The sequence below is a fragment of the Oncorhynchus mykiss genome, chromosome 7 (genome assembly GCF_013265735.2).
Source record: "Oncorhynchus mykiss isolate Arlee chromosome 7, USDA_OmykA_1.1, whole genome shotgun sequence".
In the NCBI taxonomy this organism is placed as follows: domain Eukaryota; kingdom Metazoa; phylum Chordata; class Actinopteri; order Salmoniformes; family Salmonidae; genus Oncorhynchus; species Oncorhynchus mykiss.
Window position 1 is genome coordinate 22,146,575 of NC_048571.1, and position 20,950 is coordinate 22,167,524.

Genomic DNA, 20,950 nt, shown 5'->3' on the forward strand with positions numbered 1-20,950 from the left:
TTATGAAGAAAAGTTAATGCACACAGCATGGCCTTTAGCAATCTCCTCTAATAGGGATTTAAGGTGAACCTTATTCACAGCTTTCACTCCTACCTACCTAGGCCTATTACCTTTTCACATTATCAAGACGGCTATAAGAAGGCCATTTCTACAGTACGTCAATGAGAGGTAGAAAATGCCTGGATAAAGCCCGGTATGTTCTGAGGAGTTAAAAACGACACGTTCTCGTGTTGCAGCTTTCGAGAAAGAGAATGCCAACCGTCGTGGCACAGTGATCGAAAAATGTCAGCGCTCTGCCCTTTGATTTTAAAACCATGAAGACAACCTGTGCCTTATCGTCACTGAAACATTTCCCCAGTGCTTTCACTCATCTCCTAGGCATCCCCAGATCTTTAGAGAAACACAATCGAACCACCATTTTGGGTTAACAGTACCAAGCAAAAGAAAGCGAACAGAAAACATATGACAGAGACTTTGACAGAGTTACAAATGAACAAGGTCTCCAACTGTCAAAACTGAACAAACGTGGGTTAGTGTCGTGCTCATGCTTCACCGAGCAATGAAGACAAAGAAAGAAGAAAATAACCTAAAGGGAAAACAAGACTGTTTAATAACTCCACCTCCGAGGAGGCCGGAGAAAATACATGCAGAGTTTCAATTTTAACATCTTTCACTTTGCAGCAAAGGTGGGAGTGAGGCGGGAGATTCTTGGAAACGGTGACTATTGGAGCGTACACCTCATTCCCCATTTAGAGGTGACCTTTCACCCTTAGTACACAACCTTCTGGTTCGCTGTAAATTATGATCTGCATCTCCAAAGAGGAAAGAGGTTGTTTTAAAAAAAAAAAAAAAAGGAAGATCCAAGAGGTGCCCATTGATATGCACTTCAAGGGATAAAAATGGAAGAAAAAAAAAATGTTTTATCTAAAAATAGTTTTGCACATGCATGAATATCAGGCTTTTCTTTTTTGGGGGTCAAAAAGACAGAAAAATACCTTTGTCTTCGTCACCATCATTATTGGTGAAATCACCGCCTTGACTGTTTGAGCTGGCTCCTACAGTCAACAACAGGAGGGAGAAAAGTAGAGGGGAAGAGGGGAGACAGAAATGTAAAAAAAAAAAAACTGGCTCTTATAAAAAACAAAAACTGATTGTAAAATGCATTGAAAACTTTCTAAATCTTTGGCATTTGTCTTGAGAATAAAATTGTGGAAACATTCATTCTAACAGTAACCAATTGGATAGCATGACACGACACACAAAAGTAGGAGCACCAACACAGCATTCTGATAAGAACTGTTCACAAAACACAGATGTTTAGTACAGGTAAGAACAGATGAAGTCGGAAGTTAACATACACCTTAGCCAAATACATTTAAACTGTTTTTCACAACTCCTGACATTTAATCCTAGTAAAAAGTCACTGTCTTAGGTCAGTTAGGATCACCACTTTATTTTAAGAATGAAATGTCAGAATAATATTAGAGAGAATGATTTATTTCAACTTTAATTTCTTTCATCACATTCCCAGTGGGTCATAAGTTTACATACACTCAATTAGTATTTGGTAGCATTGCCTTTAAGTTGTTTAACTTGGGTCAAACGTTTTGGGTAGCTTTCCACAAGCCTCCTTGCTTGCACACTCTTTCAGTTCTGCCCACAAATGTTCCATAGGATTGAGGTCAGGGCTTTGTGATGGCCACTCCAATACCTTGACTTTGTTGTCCTTAATCCATTTTGCCACAACTTTGGAAGTATGCTTCGGGTCATTGTCCATTTGGAAGACGCATTTGCGACCAAGCTTTAATTTCTTGACTGATGTCTTGAGATGTTGCCTCAATATATCCACATAACTGTCCTGCCTCATTATACCATCTATTTTGTGAAGTGCACCAGTCCCTCTTGCAGCAACGCATCCCCACAACATGATGCTGCCACCCACGTGCTTCACGGTTGGGATGGTGTTCTTCGGCTTGCTAGCCTCCCCTTTTTTCCTCCAAACATAACGATGGTCATTATGGCCAAACAGTTCTATTTTTGTTTCATCAGACCAGAGGACATTTCTTCAAAAAGTACAATCTTTGTCCCCATGTGCAGTTGCAAAACCGTAGTCTGGCTTTTTTATGGTGGTTTTGGAGCAGTGGCTTCTTCCTTGCTGAGCGGCCTTTCAGGTTATGTCGATATAGGACTCGTTTTACTGTGGATATAGATACTTTCGTACCTGTTTCCTCCAGCATCTTCACAAGGTTCTTTGCTGTTGTTCTGGGATTGAGTTGCTCTTTTCAGTCCAAAGTACGTTCATCTCTAGGAGACAGAACGCTTCTCCTTCCTGAGTGGTATGACGGCTGCGTGGTCCCATGGTGTTTATACTTGCGTACTATTGTCCCATGATGTCAAGCAAAGAGGCACTGAGAGAGAAGGTAGGCCTTGAAATACATTCACAGGTACACCTCCTATTGACACAAATTATGTCAATTAGCCTATCAGAAGCTTCTAAAGCCATGACATCACTTTCTGGAATTTTCCAAGCTGTTTAAAGGCACAGTCAACTTAGTGTATGTAAACTTCTGACCCACTGGAATTTTGATACAGTGAATTATAAGTGAAATAATCTGTAATCTGTAAACATTTGTTGGAAAAATTACTTGTGTCATGCACAAAGTAGATATCCTAACCGACTTGCCAAAACTATAGTTTGTTAACAAGAAATTTGGTTGAAAAACGAGTTTTAATGATTACAAGTGTATATGAACTTCCGACTTCAATTGTATGTGCACATTATTAAAGAGGCATTATTTAAAGTGACTAGAGATCCTTTCATTAAAGTGAAAGCTGTTTTTCAGTCTCTTGGTCCCAGCTTTGATGCCCCTATACTGACCTCGCCTTCTGGATGGTAGCGGTGTGAACAGGCAGTGGTGTGGGTGCTTGTTGTCCTTGATGATCTTTTTGGCTTTCCTGTGACATTGGGTGCTGTAGGTGTCATGGAGGGCAGGTAGTTTGCCCCCGGTGATGTGTTGTGCAGACCTCACCACCATCTGGAGAGCCTTGCGGTTGAGGGTGGTGCAGTTGCCGTACCAGGCTGTGATACAGCCCGGCAGGAGTTTGTCTGTGATGTGTAAGCTGAGGAACTTAAAACTTTCCACCTTCTCCACTGCTCTCCCTTCGATGTGGATAAGGGGGTGCTCCCTTTGCTGTTTCCTGAACTCCACGATCATCTCCTTTGTTTTGTTGCCCTTGAGTGAGTGGTTGTTTTCCTGACACCACACTCCGAGTGCCCTCACCTCCTCCCTGTAGGCTGTTTCGTCGTTGTTGGCAATCAAGCCCACTACTGTTGTGTCGTCTGCAAACTTGAATGCTGAGCTGTAGTCAATGAACCACATTCTTGCATAGGTATTCCTCTTGTCCAGATGGGATAGGGCAGTGTGCAGTGTGATGGTGATTGCATCGTCTGTAGACCTATTGGGGAGGTATGCAAACTGAAGTGGGTCTAGGGTGGCCGGGAAGGTGGAGGCGATATGATCGTTGACTAGTCTCTCAAAGCACTTCATGTATGGGCTGTATGGGGGTTGTAATAGTGTCTGTACTGTAATGTGCAGGTAGTGTTAGACCCGTTCTCCACAGTGGTCCGATTTGGGTCCTGTGCTATTTGAGATGGACGTGTCGTTAAGATGACGTGATTAGCCATGGCTAGATCGACAACTGGACCGTTAGCCTGCTGTGGTCGTGAGAATACCTGGTTGATTATAGACTTCATTCTCAGATAGGCACTGCGGATTGACTCACTGACAGACCCATCAGAGTTGTAACGAGGATCATTATTAAGACTAAGACAGCTGAGACAGGAGTAGCATCCTGTGGTCTCAGACTGTGGTTGCATCCCACCCGCTTTCAAGAGAAACCATATGATTAGACGTGTGGAAGATCACATGATTTCCCATGTCAAATCATGTGAAAACGTCTTTTTGGAACACTTTGCTTTCCACTGGGCACCGACTGGTTGAATCAATGTTGATTCCATGTCTTTTCAATGAAATGACGTGGAACCAAGATGGAATAGACGTTGAATTGACGTCTGTGCCCAGTGGGATGTGATCACATGTGTTCACGTGTAGTGCCATGTGATCACATGTTGCTTTACACGTAATCACATTAACTTCACATGAGATCACGTGATCATATGAAAACATGTGTTTTTGGAACACGCCACATGTTCACGTGAAATTCCTGTGATCTTCCATAAGGGCCTATCCTCTATATAGTCCACTATATTTGACCAAAGCCCTATGGGCCCTGGTGACAAGTAGTTAACTATACAGGGTATAGTGTGCCATTTGGATTGCATTCTAGTTCTAATTAAACTATTATTTCATTTAAAGAAAGCAACAAACATTGCTATGATAACTGTTTGTTTTGACACTATGTTGGTCTGGTGTCTCTGAGGCGCTAGATCGCTAGCTGGTGAGTACATAATGAGGCCTAAGGCTTGACACACACACACACACACACACACGCACACACACACACACACACACACACACACGCACACGCACACACGCACACGCACGCACACACACGCACACACAACTGAACAGGCCTGTAATCTCCCAGTTAACGGTATCGCAAGCTGTACAAACAAAGGCAAGTGGCCATGTCAGTTTAACGCAGCAAAGCATAAACTCCCACATCTGTCCTGTACAGAATGTCCCCCCCCCCCTCCCCCCTCACGCGTGTCTGTCTGATGGTACGACCATCAGACAGACACCCAGCACATCGGTCAGACCAGATGAAAGAAGAAACCCGTCTCAGTGTTTGACTGAGTCTTGGTTTGTTTGTTGCCCCTGAAAAAGTCAAAAGGGAAAACTGAGAGCATGCAGAGTTGTCCAAGGTTTGTAGTGATGCATCCCAAACGGCTCCCCATTCCCTATAGTGCGCTGCCTTTGACCAGAGCCCTCTTCCTCTTCCCTAAGGAGGCACCCTAGTCCCTATAGTGTACCAACTTTTCACCAGAGCCTTCTGGGTGCCATTTGTGCTGTCTCATGACCTAGCCTGGAGATATTGTCCTCTCTCTGCCTGCCTGGCCTTGCCTGCCTGGCCTTGCCTGCCTCTCCATGCGTATGACTGGCTGTCTGAATCACACACTCACCACAGACAGACTGGCAGCTAATAGCTCAGGCTCCAGTGCTGTGAACCCAACTGGGATTGGCAGGCTACTTATGCTCAGAGAAGGGCCAGCGTCCCAAATGGCTCCCCATTCCCTTTCAGTGGACATTCCCCATGGGCCCTGGTAAAAGGAGTGCACTATATAGGGAATAGGGTGCCATTTGGGAAGGGCCCAAAGAGCACGGCTCTCTCTTACACAAGCCACTCACACAAGAAAAAGCACTAGGGCAAGGTAAACCTACTATAATACTGTATTGAGCTGTCATTCAAGCCCTGTCAATGTATTTGTTCTCTTTCTTCAATGTACTGTAGCTTTTCTCCCTCCTGTGTTTCTATGCAAAGGAGAATTGGATTCATAATGAAATACAAGAATGCAGGTTATCTGCTGCACTATCCCATTGATGGATGTGAGTCTGAAATGGCACCCTATTCCCTATATAGTGCACTACTTTTGACCAGAGCCTCATGAACAGAGCCAAGTACAGTATGTAGGGAACAGGGGGCCATTTTGGATGTACTGTAGCCAAGGTGTGGGCCACAGCCATACACCCCTAAAACCAACAAAGATCTGATAAATCACAGGCCATTATCTCTGGGAGCACACATGTAGGTAACAAGCAATACATTTGTCATAATTTCTGCTTTCTATTTCTGTTCCAGTGTTGATAAGTAACACAGAACTAATATAGGAGGGTGTTATAATTAAAGATGGAGAGAGAAAGAGATGAGGCCTGGGATGTATCCCAAATTGCACCCAATTCCCTGCATAGTGCACTATGTTTGACCAGAGCACTATGAGCCCTAAGGGTGCCATTTGGGACACGGGCCTCTGTGGTATTGTCTTCTCACCCAGAAGAGCCCTCAAGAGGCTCCATATTCACTCTGATTAATTCACAATAAAACAGGTTTACCTCCCGGGTCTCCGCAGTAGTACCCAGTCTGCAGCCACTGCAGAGGCAGATAAAGCCAGCTCCAGCAACAGCTCCAGGAGCTATCATACACACACACACACACACACACACACACACACACACACACACACACACACACACACACACACACACACACACACACACACACACACACACACACACACACACACACACACACACACACATACAAACACACACACACACACACAGAGACATACAAACACACACAGACACACACACAGAGACACTGCACCTCAAATTAAAGGAGCTCTGGCATTAAAATACAATCCCAAATGTACCACTTTTCACAAGCCAACCCTTGCTAGACAAAACAGAATACACCACCCACACTGCACAATCAAAAAGGATACAAAAGAACAGAACAAGTGCAGGTTATCAATATTGAACTATATATGGCGTAGTCGTTTGTACTTAAATCAGACGACACAATGGAAGGCCGTTCTTAATCTGTCAGTCCATTTCAAAAGGAGAACTATAAAACTATAAATCCTCTTTTCTGATCCCGAGCTGTCAGGATGTCTCCACATTACACAGGATTTGAAAAGGCCAACTCTGAGGGCGTCTGTAAGGATGACGGGCAGCCCGGCAGTATGGAGGAGGAGAAGATGAACAGAACAGGGAGAGAGAGAGAGAGAGAGCGATGTCTTCCATGAAGCACTGACTGACTCCTCAAGAGGAGACAGAGGTTGTGTCCCAAATGGCAAACGTGGTGCACTATGTAGTAGGGAATAGGGGCCCTGGTCAAAAATAGTGCACTATGTAAGGGAATATGGTGCCATTTGGGATGCACTCAAAAATAATATGGAGAGAGTTGTCTTCTTGGCTCCTGAAGAGGAGCTGTTGAGTCTTTCCTTCGGGCCAATTGCCTTAAGCTAAGAACTGTAACGTTAGTTCAGGAGATTTTTAACACATTAACATTCATGGCCTGCATTCATACATTTTAATGCCAGCAAATGTATCCTAATGTACTGATACTTGAAACTGCCTTCATTCTGTAATTGACATCTATGAATTCAGGTTAGAAGGCATAATGTATCCAAATGAAAGATACCTGAGGCTCGTTATATGACCCGAGGGTCTAATATTACCAATACACAGACCAAGGAGTTCAGAGTCCTCTGCTAAACCAGTGGATAGACAGCAGCAACTGCTCCAATCTGTCCACCAGAATTCTAACCCTTGATCCACTCCACTCCACTTCTACAACCATACCTTTCCTATCACATTATTGGTAAAGCCACACGGCAAGAGAAATGACTGGATAGAATGGATACACTTGGACATCCTACATATTTGAGTCCAGTTGCCTACACGTAAACGAAGAATTTCACACCCCAGGGAATAGAGATTTCAGTTCACACCAGTGATTATAAGAACTGTTCTTATAATTCTCAGGAGATTGTATGTCAGAGTAACGACCCAGGCTGTGCATCCGGACTGGGATTGTCGGATTATCTATCGCCTTCTGTGGTACTTAATCTCGCAAGAGCTCTGGCTAAATGTAGCATAGAGAGGTCTAGAGTTCTGCATGAATAGATTGGAGAATTCTCTTCACATTGACCTTCATAGACCGGAAAGAGTCTGTCTCTTCAGAAGAGACAGCGACAGCCCAGCAACAGTTCACGGTTCGACCTTAAACATCTGTGTTCCAGTTGCACTAAGTTAACCAGCTCTTTATTTTATTTTATCTCACTGCAGGAGTCTGGTGGTGGGGCCTGAAGGGGGTAAGTGCATTACATCCATGGTGTAAGTGTCAGAACTACTCCGAGTCAGGAGTGCTCACTCAAACCCCAAACGGGACGTCTGCACTGCACCCAATTCAACAGGAGAGAAGGTTGACTGCTACAGAATAGAATAGACAGGAGCGGGACATCCTACGCCCTCAGACAGTAGGGAGGTCTAAATATCTATGTTCTCTCTCTATTACACCACATACAGTAGTCCACATTCAATTCAAGCCTTCAAAATCATTGTGCCCTTTGGTAAAAGTATTGCATTTTGATCAAGAGTGCACCATCGTTTCTGGTTCAAGAAGTTATCCCAGCCACTTTGAACTGCTTCAGAACAAATGGACCTGCAAAGTGAAATGTCAAATCAAACAAAAAGGCAAACGGAGGATAACAAGACATTTGTGTTAATCAAGGTGTGACATACCATCCTCAGTTGGCACGTAAATGTTTAGGTACAGGCAGTCCTCGTTCTGATCCTGCATATAGGTTACCACTGTATCCAAGTTGGCTGTGAACCACACCGGCAGCATGTCGTTGAGTAACTTTTCCTCCAGGTACTGTGGACACACAGAGGCGAACTGGGTAGCATTCCTGATCCCAGGCCAGGACATGGGAGGCTCAGGGGGCTGGAAGCGTCTCTCCCCTGTAGGGGCCAAAGCGTACGGGATCCCCAAGTACTGCTCCACGGGCCCTAGGATCTCATTGGGCAGTGTCGTCTTTAACCCTCGCAGCTTCCCATAATTCGTGGTGACAACAGGGTGGACTGGGGTCTGAGCCACGACCGGCAGACACACAGACGCTAACAGGAAGCCAATCCATAAGAGAAGGTAGACCTTGGATAGGTAGACCATCCCCATTCCATGGGCTATAGTGGCTCCTCCAGAGCTCAATGGAGAGGTACTGGTTCCCCCTGGCCTGGCTCCCCTCAACATGCTCCTGCTGCACTCAGCCAAGCAGATTGTGGTCCTGGAAGTTCCCGGTACTCCTCTCCCACCCCCCACAACAACCCAGACCAATAACCTGCTCCTCAGGCTGTGATTGACAGCTGACAGACAGAGCTCCAGCCAATCAGAGCAGTTTTGTGCAACTCGGTGCCCCCCATCCCAAGAGAGTGGGTCTACGTGTAGGTCATTGGTCGGGGGTGCAGTGCCTGTATTTGTCTCCAGATGTCTTTGCTCGTCGACCCAGTTCCAGCTTGGTTGGTTACCCTGCAGGGAAGAGAGAATGGGACATGTAAGTTAATCCTCAACACATCAAAGGCTACATACAGTATGCTGTCCAAATCCCTTCCAATAGATGTCCGCTTGTTGAGCATATAGCAAATCTATGACTGCAAGTCCCCTCTGTGTATGATCAAAATGTGCAAGAGATGCAAGGCATGAAATTGTATCTTTCTAACAAATCAATAGCATGGAATAGAGAACAACATAAAAGTGTGGTTTCGAGTGGAAGCAACAACAGAGATAATATATTGGCAAACTGCTTTATTACCTTGTGTGACATCGTTATGGTCAGGATAACGTTGCACATAGCAGCAGTTTCAATAAAAGCAAACCTAAAGTGTGCACTTGCACACTTGCCATTATGGAGTTAACAGTGGTGGAAACTCTCTAGCCAATGATTACACCAATCCAATGCTTGTAAATTCATGACAGGAAGGGCGCAAGTACACAGTTCTGGAAAAGGGGGGAGAAAAAGAATGCCGCCCAAAACACACATAAAAAAATGCTAGAGTTTACTATAGAATACTACAGTACTTACTATAGAATTCTAAAGTTTACTGTAGAATACTATACTACACACTGTAGTATCCCTTGATCATGTGTACTGTAGTACTTAGTATTTTTTGTGTACTGTTGAATACTTTAGTAAATACTACTGTCACATCCTGGTCTGTTTCACCTGTCCTTGTGCTTGTCTCCACCCCACTCCAGGTGTCGCTTATTATCCCCAGTGTATTTATCCCTGTGTTTCCTGTCTCTCTGTGCCAGTTCGTCTTGTTTTACCAAGTCGACCAGCTATCCTTGTTTTACCTATCCAGTTATCCTAGCGCCTTCTCCCAGTCTCTGTTTTTCCTAGCCCTCCTGGTTTTGACCCTTGCCTGTCCTGACGCCTAACCCACCTGCCTGACCACTCTGCCTGTTCTGATCTCGAGCCTACCTATCCCAATGTACTGTTTGGACTCGGACCTGATTACTGAAACCATGCCTGTCCTGACCTAAAGCCTGCCTATCGCTGCCAAACTAACCCTGATTCAGATGACCATCCTACCCATGCTAGATTACGGAGACATAATTTATAGATCGGGCAGGTAAGGGTGCTCTCGAGCGACTAGACGATCTTTACCATTCGGCCATCATATTTGCCACCAATGCTCCTTATAGGACACATCACTGCACTCTATTCTCCTCTGTAAACTGGTCATCTCTGTATACTTGTCGCAAAACCCACTGGTTGATGCTCATTTATAAAACCCTCTTAGGCCTCACTCTCTCCTATCTGAGATATCTACTGCAGCCCTCATCCTCCACATACAACACCGGTTCTGCCAGGCACATTCTGTTAAAGGTCCCCAAAGCACACACATCCCTGGGTCGCTCGTCTTTTCAGTTCGCTGTAGCTAGCGACTGGAACAAGCTGCAACAAACACTCAAACTGGACAGTTTTATCTCAATCTTTTCATTCAAAGACTCAATCATGGACACTGTTACTGACAGTTGTGGCTGCTTGGTGTGATGTATTGATGTCTCTACCTAATTGAACTTTTGTGTTGTTGACTGTGCCCAATAATGTTTGTACCATGTTTTGTACTGCTACCATGTTGTGTTGTCAAGTGTTGCGGCCTTGCTATGTTGTCTTAGGTCTCTCGTTAGTGTTGTGTTGTCTCTCTTGTTGTGATGTGTGTTTTGTCCTATATTTATATTGTATTTATTTATTTTAATCCCAGGCCCCTGTCCCCGCAGGAGGTCTTTTGTATTTTGGTAGGCCGTCATTGTAAAGAAGAATTTGTTCTTAAATAAAGGTTAAATAAATAAAAAAATATTGCCTGGTACTGTTTGGCTATGACCTGGTTTATGAACTATCGCCTGTCCCCGACCTGGCTATTGCCTACCCATTTTGTTATAATAAATATTGGAGCTCAACCATCTGCCTCCCGTGTCTGCATTTCGTCTTGTGCCCTTATAACTACTGTATTATCCACACAAAAAAAACTGTAGTAAATACGACAGAAATGTCTGCAAAAACACTACGGTCCACAAAAACACTGTCAAAAAAATATAGAAAATACGACCGTATTTCATTTACATCTACCCTACCCATTCCCCTCCCCCATATCCCAACGTGTGCCCACCTGTAAGTGACAAACCTACATGCCAAGTATAGACCATATTGTTTGCTTTGAAATCTCCATTCAGAACCCAGTTCTATGTACCTGCAGGTTATGGAAAATTTGCTTAGTGTTTAGCATTTCTCCAGTAAGTTTCCTCAAGGAAAAAGCCCACTACTATGTCAGATACAGTGCCTTGCGAAAGTATTCGGCCCCCTTGAACTTTGCGACCTTTTGCCACATTTCAGGCTTCAAACATAAAGATATAAAACTGTATTTTTTTGTGAAGAATCAACAACAAGTGGGACACAATCATGAAGTGGAACGACATTTATTGGATATTTCAAACTTTTTTAACAAATCAAAAACTGAAAAATTGGGCGTGCAAAATTATTCAGCCCCCTTAAGTTAATACTTTGTAGCGCCACCTTTTGCTGCGATTACAGCTGTAAGTCGCTTGGGGTATGTCTTGGGGTGTCAGTTTTGCACATCGAGAGACTGACATTTTTTCCCATTCCTCCTTGCAAAACACCTCGAGCTCAGTGAGGTTGGATGGAGAGCATTTGTGAACAGCAGTTTTCAGTTCTTTCCACAGATTCTCGATTGGATTCAGGTCTGGACTTTGACTTGGCCATTCTAACACCTGGATATGTTTATTTTTGAACCATTCCATTGTAGATTTTGCTTTATGTTTTGGATCATTGTCTTGTTGGAAGACAAATCTCTGTCCCAGTCTCAGGTCTTTTGCAGACTCCATCAGGTTTTCTTCCAGAATGGTCCTGTATTTGGCTCCATCCATCTTCCCATCAATTTTAACCATCTTCCCTGTCTCTGCTGAAGAAAAGCAGGCCCAAACCATGATGCTGCCACCACCATGTTTGACAGTGGGGATGGTGTGTTCAGGGTGATGAGCTGTGTTGCTTTTACGCCAAACATAACGTTTTGCATTGTTGCCAAAAAGTTCAATTTTGGTTTCATCTGACCAGAGCACCTTCTTCCACATGTTTGGTGTGTCTCCCAGGTGGCTTGTGGCAAACTTTAAACGACACTTTTTATGGATATCTTTAAGAAATGGCTTTCTTCTTGCCACTCTTCCATAAAGGCCAGATTTGTGCAATATACGACTGATTGTTGTCCTATGGACAGAGTCTCCCACCTCAGCTGTAGATCTCTGCAGTTCATCCAGAGTTATCATGGGCCTCTTGGCTGCATCTCTGATCAGTCTTCTCCTTGTATGAGCTGAAAGTTTAGAGGGACGGCCAGGTCTTGGTAGATTTGCAGTGGTCTGATACTCCTTCCATTTCAATATTATCGCTTGCACAGTGCTCCTTGGGATGTTTAAAGCTTGGGAAATCTTTTTGTATCCAAATCCGGCTTTAAACTTCTTCACAACAGTATCTCGGACCTGCCTGGTGTGTTCCTTGTTCTTCATGATGCTCTCTGCGCTTTTAACGGACCTCTGAGACTATCACAGTGCAGGTGCATTTATACAGAGACTTGATTACACATAGGTGGATTGTATTTATCATCATTAGTCATTTAGGTCAACATTGGATCATTCAGAGATCCTCACTGAACTTCTGGAGAGAGTTTGCTGCACTGAAAGTAGAGAATCACTGACATGATGTCAGCTGGTTCTTTTGTGGCAGTGCTGAAATGCAGTGGAAATGTTTTTTTGGGGATTCAGTTCACTTTGCAATTAATTGCAATTCATCTGATCAGTCTTCATAACATTCTGGAGTATATGCAAATTGCCAAACTGAGGCAGCAGCCTACAAACCTGACTCAGTTACACCAGCTCTGTCAGGAGGAATGAGCCAAGATTCACCCAACTTATTGTGTGAAGTTTGTGGAAGGCTACTCGAAATGTTTGACCCAAGTTAAACAATTTAAAGGCAATGCTACCAAATACTAATTGAGTGTATGTACACTTCTGACCCACTGGGAATGCGATGAAAGAAATTAAAGCTGAAATGTATAATTCTTTCTACTATTATTCTGACATTTCACATTCTTAAAATAAAGTGGTGTTCCTAACTGACCTAAGAGAGTGACGTTTTACTAGGATTAAATGTCAGGAGTTGTGAAAACTGAGTTTAAATGCATTTGACTAAGGTGTATGTAAACTTCCGACTTAAACTGTACATACGCTTTAGTATTTTTTTCATATGGGAATCACTCCACAGTGTAGGAAACATTTCCTCATGGTTATCCATATAAAACCAGAGCACCCCATTCACAAAATTAGCCTACCTAGGTCCTCCTACACTTCAATACAATCTATCAGTATTCTGTTAGTAGTATCATAGCCAAGCAAGGGGGGGGGGGGGGGGATATACTCCAGTCTACTGAGTAGATTATTTCTCTTAGGGTACTTTACTCCACCAAGGAGCTTATGTGTGAAGGCTCGTGAATAGGAGAGCTGGCCGGTTAAGAAGCCTCTCACAGACATTTGTGTCAGAAGCAGATGGCTTATGCATGCAGCAGGTAATTTCATTTCATTTCGGAGGAGGAAGAAGAGACTCTCCTCTCTCGCCTCATTCCCCTGCATGCCCTCGGATGGTGTTGAGACTGAGACGATGGTGGTCTGCTTGTCAAATCAGTGACGTCGATGAATTACTTTCCCACTCTTGTAACACAGCATGACAATGGTACTCACACTGCCAGGGGGGATTACGTCAAATGCCTAACTGCCATTGTTGAGTTCATATATTCTGTTTGACATCAAAAAAAATGGAATAATTCAGTAAATAAGTCAAAGTTGAATGTAAGAAACAGAACCAGAATCTAAACAAAGACAGGATAAGGAATGTGATCCAAGAATACGGTCCAGTTTAATGTTGATTGAGGAAATAATAAGGCGGAATGGACTATGTTCATATGTTTCAGCAGGTCCTGTATAAACGCAATACGCAATGCCTTCCTACCAGTAACACACAAGAAAGGGAGAGTGAGGAGAAAAAGCGAGAGATGGAAGAGATGGAGAGACGGGGCATACTATTCTCACTGTCTGTATGATCACGAGAGATAAGTCTTTTGAATTTCAAAAAAGGCTGAAGCCATCATTTGCACTTTAATTATTATAAAACATGTGGTTCAGGGTGCTGTATCTCCTCACTGAAATAGGTAGTCGGTAGAAAATGTCCTTGAACGGACAAAAAAAAACGAAACATCACTAATCAACGTCCCAAATGGCACCCTATTTCGTATATAGTGCACTACTTTTGAGCAGGGCCCATTTGGGAATAGGGTGCCATTTGGGACGCGAACCAAACAAAACTCAAAACTTTACTTGACCTTCTCATGACGCACATACAGGACATCTTTTACTGGCCTCTTAAAGATGGTGATAAACACTGCACAATAGAAAGGAAGACCGACTTTCTCCCTCACTAAAACGAGATAGAGGGCCAACAGAGATCCTTGACAACCAATAAAGGAATGATATTTATCAAAGTTGACAGTACTGAACACGAAGATATAGTCAACTGCTGAGCCCTCACTGGAAGAAAAAAAAGTGTGTGTGTGTGTGTGTGTGTGTGTGTGTTTGTGTGTGTGTGTGTGTGTGTGTGTGTGTGTGTGTGTGTGTGTGTGTGTGTGTGTGTGTGTGTGTGTGTGTGTGTGTGTGTGCGCGTGTGCGCGCGTGTGCCATTTGTAATGATAGTTTTGTTGATGGGTAAAATGTGTGTTCCACTAACATCCAAATATCCAAATATAATTTCCTAAATAGTATGGGATGCATGTAACAAAGTGCTAAACTATTGAACTTTACTCCAGTAGGCTAACACTGTGTAGGTCCTGTGTGGCTCCGTTGGTAGAGCATGGCACTTGCAGGGCCAGGGTTGTCGGTTTGATTCCCACTGGGGCCGCCCATATGAAAATGTATGCAGGCACAATAGTCACTTTGGAGAATTGTTTTTGCTAAATGATGGATAATTGGATATTATAATAATACAGTTGTTTTATGCAGTCTTACAGTGAATGGCTATGCCTACTATTGGATTCCAAATGAAAATGCTGTACAGTGTATTTGGATAGGCAGGCCTACGTCCTATTTTGACACTTATGCCATGTTATACACAGAATGTCGTCTATAGACCTGTCACCCATAGGCCTTTTCTTGAGGAAAATTGCACAAGTGAGGTAAAATGTCTCCAATTGTGAATTAAATGTATTTTTTTTCTGACCGACTCAAATAGGCCTATAATGATGTCACCAACTGGGAGAGCTATGATAACAGAGTGTCACTCCAAATATGTCAAGTGTATTTGAAATAGGCCTAATGTTCAAATAATGTCAAAAGTAGGACTATTTGGTAACACTTTCCATAAAGTACATACCTATGATGCTTTGTAAGGTATTTTGTAATGCATTAAAACACTTATATTGTGTTATGACAATATAGACCAATTATTTACAATAAATATTTGGGTTGAGACCTGATGCCTCTCCAAAGCTTTCAGTCTACCATCACATCTAATCAAAAATGCACGCAGGCCTATTAGGGACCAGAATGTTGACCTTTCGTTCATTACAAATAATATTGTTAAACCCTGTTACATTTCTGACAATGTCTATAATATGACTCTCTGTGTCAAGACAGCTTGAAGAATCTTTCATAGGAGAGTGATAGCCTCCTCTCATGCTTGTCCGTCTGCGTACTGGAGGTTACAGCCTACATAGACATGAGAATAATATATCTTGCTTTCACAACGACTAAAAATATTACAAATATTAAAATGCAACCAAGATTTTGTTTTTTTTAATGGCTTACAGTTTTCGAGGTAGCAGAACAGAATTCGTTAAGGTGAATGTTCAAGACAGTGGCCTACACATTTTTTCCCAATTCGTCTCGTCCCCAAATATCTACCAGATATCCACAGTACCATCTTGTGGTTCTCCGCTGAACTCACTCTGGTGATGTGGTGCCAGATTCAGCCTGGATGGGAATCTGCAGTCTACAATGCACCTCACACCTTTTGATAGGTATACGGAGGTGTTCAAGTTATGCTGAATGGTGGGTCAAACACACATTGCTAGACGCTCCTCACTGCTAGACGCTCCTCTTCCATTCTAAAAGCCTGCTATTGTGTGGAATATAGATGACAGACAGGCAGACAGACAGACAGACAGACAGACAGACAGACAGTGGACCTGGCCCTTCAACACTGATGGTGAGTGTATGGTTACAGTTGAACTTATAGCCAGTCTACATTCTTAAATGGCATTTATTATGGCATCTCCATAGCAGTGCTGCCAATAGTCGCTTTGTCGTCTACAGGGATTAAATAGCACTGGATATCATGGGTGCTGCATTCTGTTCAAACACAGATAGCCTTTTCCAAGGGCTTGTGTGAAATAGTGTGGCCACAGACGATTCGGGTTATGAATGGCATGTCCCTTAGGCTATAATACGTTTTTGAGCGTTTTTCTCCATAGCCAATTTGTCATTATCGAATCCAACGCATGTTGCTGTGTCCCTTTACATAAGAAGCGAATAAACCACAATTTGATCATTCTGCCTTTGAGCAAAGAAACCCCTCAACACGTCTTTAAAGTGCGTAGAGCATGGCTCAATCGTCTTTGCAAAGCCAGGCGATTTCGTTCAACACATGGCTTGTTTTCATAATTACATTGAATAATGATTATACACATTTCTGAAAAACTGGTTGCGCGCCACGCACTTTAAGCAAATGATAAAAATTAATTCCCTGTGGTAGTCAAGCTCTTCTCAAAATGTCTGCAGCGCGAGTCCGGACAAGCCATTTAATCGGAAAGCCGCCAGAAAACATCCAGAAAACAAACAAATTATAGGTGGTCTAAATAAAACTAAACTGTGTAAAAGAGAAATGGGTTTACTGACTATTTGTAGGCTAATAACAAGACTTACCTTTGCGGTATTCCAACTGTGTGAATTTAGCTCGTAGTCCTGACTTCAAGGGATGTGATAATAAAATATACACCACCACACGGGCAAAAAATAAAACTCCACAGTGTGCGCTCCTCTGAAAATCCCAACGTGACAGTGGGGTCCAGATAAAAACAAGTCAAACTCCGCTTCAGGTTCTAGGCAGAAAATAAAAATTGAGCTTTCCGGTTGTTAATGACACGCATAGCCTATAAGGTAATTTCAGTGAGTCGTTGTAGTAGCACGGTCAATTGTGCTGCATCTAATTGCCGTAATAGAGAGAAAGCGAGGAGAGATCGGACAGCAAAGACGAGAGATTTAAGGATAGAAAGACCAGGGTTGTTCAGTCGCGCGCCCCCCACCCCCCACCCTCCCTCCCGCTCTCTCTCTCTCGCGCGCACTCTCTCTCACTTTCTCCCTTTCTCTAGCTCCAGTTGCTATTGGACTACACTAAATGAAATGTACAAAGCCTGCAGCCAATGGATTGCCGCATTCTCTCCATCACTGTTAACCAGCTGCCAGTATGGACCAGTTTTGGCATCCGTGAGGAAAGGACAGGAGGGTAGCAGGTGTAGTAGGGCATACTGTAGTTTTGTTTTGCTGATCATATTCACCCAGGCTGGCTGTTCGACCCATGTAGGTACCTGTAATGAAACGTGTATCAAATATCTATTAACTAACTTTTCAGCTATACAATGGGCCAATTCATTACACCTGATATGCAACATGAATTCAGCTTCAGCAAAGTTTCGATCCAGTAGCCAAGCACCAGCATATCCTATTTGAACTGTTAGTGTTTTCACATATATTTAATTACGCTTAAATGGAGGTAATCTGCCATTAAACTGGCTGAGACACCGTGCCCTATAGCTATCAATAACTGAATAATAACACAAAGGGGGAAAGTTATTAGGGTTTTCCGACAAGCAGAGTGAAGCCAACTGTGCCAAAACGCAAGAAACAATTCTATGGAAACACACATTTACATTTTAGTCATTTAGCAGACGCTCTTACCCAGAACGATTTAGAAGAGCAATTGGGGTTAAGTGCCTTGTTCAAGGGCGCATCTGCAGATTTTTAATCTAGTTGTCTCGGGGATTCGAGCAAGCAACCTTTCAGTTACTGGCCCAACGCTAGAGAAAACATGTACAAGTTAAGTACAGTATGGATTATCCCACACAAGCCGATAGACAGACCACGTGAGAAATGATCAGAGGAACCAGGAGATCTCCCTCTGAGTTCTGTTTCCAGCATAGAAGAATGTGGTCGCAACGTAAATTCGGAAAACCAAGTTTGCTTTGCCCTCATGTTGGTGCTAGCAAGCTAGCAACCAGGCTAGGTAGTGCTAGGTATCAACAGCCAATCCATTCGGGGCTGGAAACTATAGTGAGCTTCGACTGGTCAATAGCAACGCGATGTCACGGAGTATTTGAATAAAGTTCAGCTTTCCCCAACTTTGGTCACACGCTGTTCACTCTGCCGTGCCCATGCTTGCATCACCCAGCTTTATTGAGAAGGAAATAAGGAAACCCTCACTAGCGCACCGAACCTATGTCAAATCATTTGACATTTCTGTATATTTAATGCCATTAATCTCTAGCTAATCTCTAGCTTACAAAGTAGCCTAGATGTCAATTAATTTTGTTTAAATCAGTCTTTAAATCACCTAGGCGTGTTAGCATGTAGCCTGTGCTGAATGGTTTTGTGAAAGGCAAAGACTTCCTGTGTTTCTCTTCAGGGTTCCTCTGGCAGCACCTTACGGTCGCTGTCCGACGTCCTTTGGTGCTGAACATTAGATCGCGGGATCCAAATTGTGCCGCTGCTGAAATAACCTCTCCGCGCTATTTGCTTGTCCTTTCAGGCCTACACGTCTGAACTTTCTACACACGAAAACGTCGCTATAGTAGGCTAATGAATTGCCTTCACATCATGTTTACCATTTCCCCTAGGGTTGGGTTGCCAAATTCCTCATAATCACTACAACACCTCACCACAACATGGTGTCGCCAGTCAGAGGTCAGTGTGGACAGAATCACATAGGTTGTGTCCCAAATGGCACATTATTCTCTACATATTGCACTATTTTTGTTAGGGATTTTGGCACTGAAGCCCTTTATCTACTTCCTCAGAGTCAGATTAACTTGGGGATACCATTTTAATGTCCCTGCGTGCAGTTTGAAGGAAATTGCCAACTAGGATTAGTGCAATTACTCCAAGTCTATGGAAACAGCTAGCATTAAAGGGATAGTTCTACCTCTCTAACTTCCTTCATAATGGACACAAAGTTAATCTGATTCTGGAGAAATTGATTAAGGGAATCATTGCCAAAATCCCTAACAATCCCATTAATCTCAAAGCCACCATTGTTTTAAAACATAGAGTTGACAAAACATCACTGAACGTATTATTCTAATCTTGAGCCACACACACACACGCACACACACACACGCACACACACACACACACACACGCACACGCGCACACACGCACACGCACACACACACACACACACACACGCACACGCACACGCACACACACGCACACGCACACACACACACACACACATACACACACACACGCACATTTTAGTTATTTTTATTCATACAAATTTCGATGATTTCTGGTCATCTTTTTAGCCAATCAACTGCTGTGAAACTGAAAGTTTCCCAAGTCTGTAGACGACAACCATTCTCTCTTGACATTTTGAACGCACTCTTCTCATCTCAATATAGCCTTTCCTCTTCCTGCAGTTACTGTAAAAAGGCAGAATCTATTAGGTGTGTCCCAGAGGAAGCTGGTGGGACGGGCTATAGGAGGACGGGCTCATTGTAATGGTTGGAATGGAATCAATGGAATGGTACCAAACATGTCAAACAAATGGAAACAGTGTGTTTGACTCCCTAGAGGTCATTCCAGCCATTACAATGAGCTCGTCCTATAGCTCCTCGCACCAGCCTCTGGTGTATACTGTATCAAACACCATTGCGTAGATTCACTCATACAATATTTGTGATGTTTGAGTTTCTCTGAGAAATCCAGCATTTCCAACTTTTTCCTTTTGTCTTTTTCCTATTTTGGAGGAATGATTTACATTAAACAAAGACCCCAATTCTGTCTCCACAATAATGTTTGGGAAAAACATCAAACATCTGTATCATTTGGGTTGAGCATTGAACACCATACTGCACACCAGCCTATGTTATATTGAAACAGGAATTACTTTCGGTCTTTAGTTTGGGTATCTACTTGGCTTAGTAAATATATCAAATCAGAGTTGCTATAAGAATATTAACGTGTCTGTTAAATGGGAATGAATTCATGATTAAATCATTATTTAACAACTCGCTCTGCCTAGATAAATTAAAGGGGATTCTTTAAAGCAAGAACGTCTTCAACTGTTGCAGGTTTCTTTCGGATTATAATGTTATGCAAATGATTTTAAATTAAACAGTTACTGGAGGAAAGAGATGCTAAAGCTACTGTAATCATGTAATATTCATGTCATTTTCCTTTTTAAAATGAACAGGAACACAACAGGTCAAAGGTCACACCGGTAGACATACAGTAAGGAGCTAAATGGCATTGGAAACTGTTTGGCATCTGCCCCTGCATGTCCGGGGTCTGTTTACTCTAAAAGACAAAGCTATTGCTGGATTTTTTTAAGTCGTGTTCTTTTTCTCCTGACTCTGGCCTTGGCTCCTCCTTGATCTTACTGTGATCGTTGTATTTGAATGAGGAAAGTGAGGTGCCCAGACGACTCTGAGCCTCATGAACTTGGAGTGATTTTATGCCCATCGGGGTTGCCCCAGCCCCACCTCTGAACATGGAAAGTCCAGACCTTTTGATCAAAATCACAAATGGCGGCTGCCAC

The 20,950-nt window shown here is 43.1% G+C and overlaps 1 protein-coding gene across 2 annotated transcripts in view; it reads right to left on the bottom strand.

Moving 5' to 3' along the window:
- The window catches only part of LOC110527506 (neuroligin-4, X-linked), a 74,255-nt gene extending 56,834 nt beyond the window's left edge, over positions 1-17,421 (bottom strand). Inside the window, exons 1-3 of one of the 2 annotated variants that reach the window (XM_021608820.2) lie at positions 17,062-17,421; positions 8,268-9,051; positions 996-1,055 (exon numbers count right to left, since the gene is read on the bottom strand). In XM_021608820.2, coding sequence (XP_021464495.1) covers positions 996-1,055; positions 8,268-8,775 — 568 coding nt within the window. In that variant the 5' untranslated portion in view covers positions 8,776-9,051; positions 17,062-17,421. The remainder of the gene's footprint in view (positions 1-995; positions 1,056-8,267; positions 9,052-17,061) is intronic. The other variant, XM_021608821.2, reaches the window with a different exon arrangement.
- Between the last annotated feature and the right edge of the window lie 3,529 nt (positions 17,422-20,950).